At 36.1% G+C, this 9,798-nt stretch overlaps 1 protein-coding gene across 3 annotated transcripts in view; it reads right to left on the reverse strand.

The window, feature by feature from the left end:
- Positions 1–8,114, reverse strand: part of LOC144234484 (uncharacterized) — a 249,714-nt gene extending 241,600 nt beyond the window's left edge. For 2 of the 3 annotated variants that reach the window (XM_077767830.1, XM_077767829.1), the window contains exon 1: positions 7,800–8,114. In XM_077767830.1, the coding sequence (XP_077623956.1) occupies positions 7,800–7,876 (77 nt within the window). In that variant the 5' untranslated portion in view covers positions 7,877–8,114. Of the gene's footprint in view, positions 1–7,787 lie in introns of all 3 variants that reach the window. The other variant, XR_013335971.1, reaches the window with a different exon arrangement.
- Between the last annotated feature and the right edge of the window lie 1,684 nt (positions 8,115–9,798).

Genomic DNA, 9,798 nt, shown 5'->3' on the forward strand with positions numbered 1-9,798 from the left:
AAAAGTGGGTTGAAAGTGTATTGGAAGAAAAAATAGCTGAAAACTTCCTGCAACTGGGGAGGGAACAGAAATCCAAATCCAGGAGGCATAGAGAGTCCCCAACATAATCAACCCAGGAAGGTTCACACCAAGATACACAGTAATTAAAATGGCAAAAAGTAGTGAAAAAAGAGAATTTTTAAAGCATGAAGAGAAAAACAATTCTAAGAGGGAAGTTAGATACAAGGGAAACATTATAAAGCTATCAGATTTTTCAGCAGAAACTTTGCAGGCCAGAAAGGACTGGCACGATATATTCAAAATGCTCAAAGAAAATAACCTGCAAGCAAGAATACTTTCTCCAGCAAGGCTATCATTCAAAATAGGAGAGATTAAGAGTTTCCAAGATAAACAAAAGTTAAAAAAATTCATCATGACAAAACCAGTCTTACAAGAAATGTTAAAGGGAGCTCTGAGTTAAAAGGAAAGATCATAGGTAGGAGTAAAAAAAAAAAAAAGTAGGAAGCACAAAAGCTGTAAAATTAAGTATATCTGTAAAACAATGGATTCACAATATAAAAGGATGCAAAGTATGACACCATATACCTAAAACATGGGGAGAGGGGCAAAGAATGGGTTCAAACTTAGCCAACCATCAACTTAATATAGACTGCTATATGCATAGATGTCACACATAAACCAAATGGAAACCATAAACAAAAAACAGGTATAGGCATGCAAAAAAATAAGAAAAAAATCCAGGCACATCACTGAAGGAAGTCAGCAAAATGTGAGAGAAGAGAGCAAGAGAAGAAAGAAACAGAGGAACTTTAAACTATAAAACAAGTAACAAAATGGCAATAAGTACATACCAATCAATAATTACTTTGAATGTAAATGGACTAAATGCTCCAATCAAAAGACATAAGGTAAAAGAATGGATAAAAAAACAAGACCCACCTATATGCAACCTACGAGAGACCTACATGCAGATTGTAAGTGAAGGTATGGAAAAGCATTTTTCAAGCAAATGGAAGTGAAGAAAAAGCTAGGGTAGCAACTTATATTAGACAAAATAGATTTTAAAACAAAGACTATAACAAGAGATAAAGGTCACTCTATAAGGAGGACAATCCAACAAAAAGATATAACAATTGTGAATATTTGTGTACCCAACATGAAACACCCAAATACATAAAGCAACTAATAACAAACATAGAGGAACCATGGAAGATTCTCCAGAATAGATCACAAAACAAATCTGAACAGATTGAAAAAGATCGATGGGCATTAGGGAGGGCACTTCTGGGGATGAGCTCTGGATGTTGTATGTTGTATACTGGGCTGAGCACCTGATGAACCATGAGAATCTACCCCAAAAACAAAGAGCACACTTTATACACTGTATGTTAGCCAGTTTGACAATAAGTTATATTTAAAAAATAATATAAATAAATAAATAAGAAGAAAAAGATCAAAGTCATACCATGCATCCTTTCCAACCACAATGTTATAAAACTAGTAATCAACTACAAGAAAAAAATCTAGAAAGACTACAAATACATGGAGGTTAAATAACCTGCTACTAAACAATGAATGAGTCAACCATTACTTGAAAACAAATGAAAATGTAAACACAACAGTTCAAAATCTTTGGGATACAGCAAAAGCAATTCTAAGGGGGAGGTTTATAGCAATACAGGTCTGCTTCAAGCGGCAAAAAAATATATATATATCAAACAAGCAACCTAAGCTTACATCTAAAAGAGCTAGAAACAGAACAAACAAAACTCTAATTTAGCAGAAGAATGGAAATAATAAAGATTAGAGAAGAAATAAACAAAATTAAAACTAAAAAAATTATAATAAATGCATAAAACTAGAAGCTTGTTCTTTGAAAAGATCAACAAAACTGATAAATCTTCATCTAGAGACAGAGATAGAGGACTAAAACAAAATCAGAAATGATAGAGGAGAAATAACAAACAACAACATAAAAATACAAAGGACCATAAAAGAATATTATGAAAAATTATAGGCCAACAAACTGGATAACCTAGAAAAAAAAAGGATAAATTGCTAGAAACATGTAGCATCCTAAAACTGAAGCAGGAAAATTGAAAATTTGAACAGACCAATTACCAGCAATAAAATTGAATTAGTAATCAAAAAACTCGCAACAAACAGAAGTCAATGACCAGATAGCCTCACAGATGAATTGTACCAAACATTTAAAGAAGAGTTAGTACCTAATCAAACTATGTGAAGAAACAGAAGAGGAAGGAAACTTCTAAATTCTCCTATGAGACCAGTATTACCCTGATATCAAAGCCAGATAAAGACACAACTAAAAAAGAAAACTATAGGCCAGTATTCCTGATGAATATAGGTGTAAAAATCTTCAACAAAATATTAGAAAACCGAATCCAACTATACATTAAAAAAATAATTCACCATGAACGAGTGAGATTTATTAATACTATGCAAAGATGGTTCAATATTGTCAAATCAATCAACATGATACATCACATCAATAAGGATAAAAACCACATGATTTTATCGTTTCAACAGATGCAGAAAAAAGCATTTAGCAAAGTACAATATATATTCATGATTAAAACTCTCAACTAATTAGGTTTAGAAGGAACATACCTCAACATAATAAAGGCATATTAAAAAACCTCACAATGAATATCATACAGAATGAAAAAGAATGAAAAAAAAAGATCTTTTCCCCAAAGATCAGGAACAAGACAAGGATATCTACTCTCATCATTTTTATTCAACATAGTACAAGGAGTCCTAACCATAGCAATCAGATGAGAAATACAAGGCATCCAAACTGGTAAGGTAAAACTTTCACTATTTGCATGTGAATGCAAATTTGACATGATATTATATATAGAAAACCCTAAAGACCACCAAAAAAAAAAAAAGTACCAGAACTGATAAATCAATTTCAGTAAAGTCACAGGATACAAAATCAATGTATAGAAAACTGTGACATTTCTATTCATTCATTCATTCTATTCAAATTAAGAAAATCCTGTTTATGACTGCACCAAAAATAATTTAAAACCTAGGAATAAACTTAACCAAGGAGGTAAAAGACCAATAAAGAAATTGGTGAAAGAAATTGAAGATGACACAAATGGAAAGATATTCCATGTTCATGGATTAGAAGAACAAATACTGTTAAAATGTCTATACTACTCAAAGTAAGATTTAATACAATTCCTATCAAAATACCAATAGCAATTTTTAACGGAATTACAATAATATTAAATTTGTATGGAACCACAAAAGACACTTAATAGTCAAAGCAATCTTGAAAAGAATGAAAACTGGAGGGATGACAATTTCAGATATCAAAATATACTACAAACCTGCAGTAATCAAAACAGTGTGGTACTGGCACAAAACAGACACAAAGATCAATAAACAGGACAAAGAGCCCAGAAGTAAACCCACAATTAGATATGGATCAGTTAATCTTCCACAAAGGAGGCAAGAGTATGCAATGGGGACAAGAAAGTCTCTTCAACAAATGATGTTGGGAAAAGTGGATAGCTACACATAAAAGGATGAAACTGGACCACGTTCTTACACCGTAAACAAAAATAAACTCAAACTGGATTAAAGACCTAAATGTGAGACCTGAAGCCATAAAAACCCTAGAAGAGACCACAGGGAGTAATTTCTCTCACAGCAGCCATAGCAACATGTTTCTAGACATGTCTTCTGAGGCATGGGAAATACTGCAAAAATAAACTATTGGTACTAAATCAAAACAAAAACTTCTGCACAGTAAAGGAAACAATCAACAAAACTAAAAGACAAACTACAGAATTAGAGAAGATATTTGGAAATGGCGTTAAAGGGTTAGTATCTTAAATATATAAAGGCCTTAGAGAATTGAACACACACACACACACACACACACACACACACACACAAATAATAATCCAATTAAAAAGTGGGCAGAAGAGGGGAACCTGGGTGACTCAGTTAAGTGTCCAACTCTTGGTTTCAGCTCAGGTCATGATCTCATGGTTTGTGAGTTCAAGCCCTGCATTGGGCTCTGTGTTGACAGTGCAGAGGCTTCTTGGGATTCTCTCTCTCTCTCTCTCTCTCTTTCTCTCTCTCTCTCAAAAATAAATAAATCAGTCTTTAAAAATGGGCAGAAGACATGAAGGGACATTTTTCCAAAGGAGACATACACATGGCTAATAGACACATGAAATGATGTTCAACATCACCCATCAGGGAAATGCAAATCAAAACCAGAGGAGATGTTACCCCACACCTGCCAGAATGGCTAAAATCAAGAAATAAGTGTTGATGAGGATGTGAAGAAAAAGGAACCCTTGTGCATTGTTGGTGGGAATGCAAACTAGAGCAACCATTGTGGAAAACAGTATGGAAGTTCCTTACAAAATTAGAAATAGAACTACCCTATGATCCAGTAATAACACTACTGAGTACTTACCTAAAGAATATGAAAACACTGGGGTGCCTGGGTGGCTCAGTCAGTTAAGCATCTGACTTCGGCTGAGGTCATCATCTCACAGTTCACAAGTCTGAGCCCTGCATTGGGCTCTGTGCTGACAGCCCAGAACTCAGAGCCGGCTTTAGACTCTGTGTCTCCCCCTCTCTCTGCCCTTCCCACTCCAACACCCCCTCCACTCATGCTCTCTCTGTCTCTCAAAAATAAACATTTTTTAAAAAATTAAAAAAGAATATTAAAACACTAATTTGAAAGGATATATGTGACCCTATGTTTATTGCAGCATTATTTACAATAGCCAAATTATGGAAGCAACCCAAATGTCCATGGAAGGATGAGTGGATAAAGATGTGGTATATATACACAATGGAATATTAGCCATAAAAAAGAATAAAATCTTGACATTAGCAACAACATAGATGGATCTAGAGGGCATAATAGTAAGTAAATTAGAGAAAGACAAATACCGTATGATTTCACTCATATGTAAACTTAAGAAAGAAAACAAATGAACACAGAGAAAAAGAGAGAAACCAAAAAACAGACTCTTAACTAAAAAGAATACACTGATAGTTATCAGAGGGGAGATGGGTGGGGTGATGGGTGAAATAGGTGAAGGGGATTAGGAGTATATTTGTCATGATGAACAGAGAGTAATGTATAGAATTGTTAAATCACTATGTTGTACAACTAAAAGTAGGAATTAAAAGAAAATAAAGAATCCATCTGTCTCCAGGAGACATACACCAGAAAAACAGAATTAAAAAAAAAAGTTTCTTAGTGCCTTAACTGGTAATTTCCACAGATCCAATTGGCATGAGGTATTCTTTGTGTGACTCAGAGGTTTCAAAGCAAGCTTTGACCTGGTACCAGTAGAACTCTTCCAGTAATACAAATTTGATTTACTCCAATTCTTTGACAGGAAAGACTTCCTTGACAGGCTCTCCTTTTACTAAAGAAATTAACCTAGTCTGATAATTCCATTTAAAAATAAAGTTTGTGAGAAATTTCAGCATCAACTAAAAGTGTGCTTGACTTGTTACAGAAATACGTTCAGGCTAACATGAACATCAATATCATACTAATCAGAGCTGAGTTGTGAAGTAGACAACATGTAACAAGAATGACTCATGGAATAGAACTATAAACAACTTCATTTTTATCTCTAACAGTCTCTTCATGTATTCTTTTGAGCTATGTTTGCATTGCCTCCAGATGAAAATTGAACAGTCTTCACTATTTTTTTCTGGGCATTCATAAGTAATAAAAAGTTCTAGAGTCACCTTAAATTGCCAAACAACAACAACAACAACAATAAAAACAATAAAGCATTTAATTATGTTGTAAATCAAAAGTCCAAACAAAATAAAGCCAAACCATCACCTTTCTCAGGGCAAAAGGCTGGAAGAAGAAAACACAGTTGGAGAAGGGCAAATGGTTTCTCTCTTTTTCCATTTTGTGCTTCTACTTCTCCACCCCCAGGATAAATTGGAACCGCTGGAAGACAGTTGGTTCAAAAAACACGTCACTTGACTGATACTCTTGTGAGTTAGTATTGGTCCTCCCCAGGTTTGTCAACTGTTTGAAAGTGAGTGAGTGTGTGTGTGTGTGTGTGTGTGTGTGTGTGTGTATTCTGAGAACACCCACACACAAACTCACCCACATACACAAAGCTGGAGCTTTCTCAGCTGCCCTTGACACAGATGAATTCTCCACATCATCAGCAAATGCTCTTTCCTATCTATGGTCATGTGGCAATCTCTTCAAATCCCACTACTAGGGTCAGTTCCTCTTCTCATGTCTTCTTGCAAGTAACTTAAGATAACCCCAGACCAAGTCTCTCTAAGAATGGGAACATGAGTCACACAGAAAACAATCAATTAACCTATCAACTGACTCATTCTTCAAATATTCATGAGCTCCCATTAAGTACCTAGCCTTCTTATAAACATCATATGCTAAAATACACATAACCAAGCCTAAAGTATACATTTTCTAAAGGGCATTTTAAAAAGACAATATTTGGGGCATCTGAGTGGATCAGTAGGTTAAGTGTCTTACTTGATTTTGGCTCAAGTCATGATTTCACAATTTGTGAGTTTGAGCCCCATACTGGGCTCTGCACTGACAGCAGGAAGCCTGCTTAGGATTCTCTCTCTGCCCCTTCCCCACTTGCACATACATACTCTCTTTCTCTCTATCAAAATAAATAAATTTAACATAATTTTTAAAATAAAATAAAAAATAAAAAGACAAGGTTTCTTTCAACCACATGAATCGATCACACAACCCTAAATACACAAATGAATTTACTCAACAAAGTGTGTCCCAAAAGCTTACCCAGAAGGTACAGATTGGGACTTCTACATAGGGGACACTCCAGAGGCAGCAATGTGTTCTGAAAGGTAAGGCCAGGGTGCTGTGAACTTTCAATGTCCAGCAAGACCATTGCTTTTACTTAACCTGTGTGGTTATTTAGCATCATTTGAAGGTGGCTAATGGACTATGGGGAACAGAGGGGCTAAACCCCTTCAAGCTGTCCTTGATTCTGTTTTCATATAATTAATATTTATAATTCTGTGTTCACATTAATTTTTAACAATAGAATCATCTAATATCTGTTCTGGAAGAGATATTAGAAGTTAACTGGTCCAACTTTTTGTGTACATACGTTTCCTATGTATATGTACACAGGTTCTATACATGTGACCATGGGGATTTTTGCTACATAAAAATGTGTTCTGGGCCTGTGTGCAAAATACCCCACAAACACCAGCACCAGCTGCAATTCCTTCCAGCAGTTTGGCAACACAACCATGTATATTTCAACCTCAGCAGCTCACCAGGGTGAAGGCTAAATTATCAAATGACAGATCTTATATATGAGGGAAATACAATCTGGTCTAGCTTGAAGAGTTTTATTTAGAAGAAAAAATTACAAGAGGCTAATCAAGGTCCTTCGAGTCATAATTTTCTAGAGATCCTTGTGCAGGATGCTTGACATACTAAAACCTAAAGGAGGCTCACCGGAGGAAGTATCGGCCAGCACAAAGGCTCTGAGGTGGGAGTGTGCTTGGTCTGTTTGAAAAACAGCCAGAAGACCTGTGTGTCCAGATATATTCAGGGATTGGAAGATAAATGAGGTAAAAGGAGAAGGGAAAGTGAGAGCAGATTGCAGGGGTTCACAGCCCTGGATGCCCATTAGCATTACTTGAGGACTTTTTAGCAAGTATCAATACCCCAATCACAAAATCAATAAAATCAACATTTTGGGGGAATCAGACCCCAACATGAATATTACCTTAAAGCTCACCAGATTGTGTTCAATGTCAGCCAAGGTGGGGAATCTTCTGTAGGTGACTTCAATTGAAATGGGAAACTGGGGTGCATGGTGGCTCAGTCAGTTAAGCATCTGGTTCTTGGTCTCAGCTCAAGATCTCTCAGTTTCATGAGTTCAAGCCTTGCATCTGACTCCATGCTGATGTTGCAGAGCTTGCTTAGAATTCTGTCTCCCTCTTTCTTTTCCCCTCTCCTACTCGCACTGTCTCCCTCTCAAAATAAATAAATAAAATTAAAAAAGAAAAAAAAAGAAATGGCAAGCCACTAGAGAAGGGATTTTGAGCGGAGGAGTATCTGATCTGGTTTAGGTTTTGAAACAGTCCTTCTGGCTACTGGGAGAACAGATTGTAAGAGGACAAAAGCCAGAACTTGTTTTAGAATACCTTTCGCAATAATCTGGAGGATAGTGGTTTGGTTCAGGGTGGGAGCAGTGTTGGTGTGAAAAAGTGGTTGGATTCCGGTTATATTTGAAGAGAGAACCGACAGGATTTGCTGATGCATCTGATGTGAGGTAGGAGATAAAAACAGAATCCAAGGAGCAGGGTGTCTGGGTGGCTCAGTCGGTTAAGCATTCGACTTCGGCTCAGGTCATGATCTTGTGGTCCGTGGGTTCCAGCCCCGCCTCGGGCTCTGTGATGACAGCTCAGAGCCTGGAGCCTGTTTCAGATTCTGTGTCTCCCTCTATCTCTGACCCTCCCCAGCTTGTGCTCTGTCTCTCTCTGTCTCAAAAATAAATAAATGTTAAAAAAAAAAAAAAAAAGAATCCAAGGAGCACACAAAGGCTGTTATCACAAATACAGTCTTTCCTCTGACAAGCTCTGAAAGTACCTGTCACCCTCACACTAACCTCGTGAAGCTTTTCTCTCCTCTCTGTAGTTAATCTATTCCCTCAGCACCCATGTTCTTCTCCCCCATGTGTTTCCTTCTCAAGATCTTGCTCTTAATGAAAAGATCTTAAAAACTTCAAGGGAGTAGTAAGACTTGAAATGTACCTTTCCCAAAGGGTATTTGCATTTTAAAGAAATGGTGTCTTTTAAACTTCATGTGGACTTATTTTGATCCTAATTGCACACTGATTTCTTCTGTGCAGCAAGTCCTAATTAGGAGCAGATCTAGAGTATTTACTTGAGAGAGGCTTTAGAGAGAGCTCTACGAGGTAGGAGACTGGTCAGGGAGTTTATCCTGAAGCTGAATTTGTGGGTGACTGATGGATTAGTGGGCTGGATGGAAGGGAGAGTGAGGACGAAAGACCCAGGCTGCACCTTGGCATCATCATTGTCTTCACAGATTTTATTTTTATTTTTGAACAAAAAGATAGAGTATCTGAAATAGATGAAATCTCCCAAACATCTGTTTCATATCTGAAATTCCAGATAAGAACACTGAGCCTTGAAAAGGTGGAGTTTCTCAGCCATGGATGGATCCATTGCTACATCAGACGGGAGGACCTTTTAATACTAGAGAAATACTCAAGCTCTCCAGACGTAAGATACAGAGGAAATCCATTCAAATCTCAAGCATCAATGATCTCTTAACTAGAAGTATGCTGTTACTGTAAAATTTTACTTTTATTTCCTTTCATTAAAAACTATGTGTATTATCATAACTAGCGAAACAGAGCAAGGTTATACACAGAACAAGTTAGTGGTTTCCTATCTCTTCATTCCCACTCTTCTAAGTTCATCTTTCTCATACAAATATTTATATGTGTACATACATATATGTGATTGTGTTATGTTAGTAAAGTGAGTGATATTATATATATGTGTACATATACATGTATTAAAGCACATAAATATATAAATTACCTTAGAATAAATATATGTACATATATGTGTATATGTGTGTGCATAAATATATAAAATCACACTAAAATTTCTTTTCTCACCTATATGAATATATATAAGGTATATATCACCTATATATAAAGTAACAATACTTCATATATATCTCTCCCAAGAAATACAAAGCTA

Source organism: Crocuta crocuta, unplaced genomic scaffold (genome assembly GCF_008692635.1).
Source record: "Crocuta crocuta isolate KB4526 unplaced genomic scaffold, BGI_CrCroc_1.0 scaffold154, whole genome shotgun sequence".
NCBI lineage: Eukaryota > Metazoa > Chordata > Mammalia > Carnivora > Hyaenidae > Crocuta > Crocuta crocuta.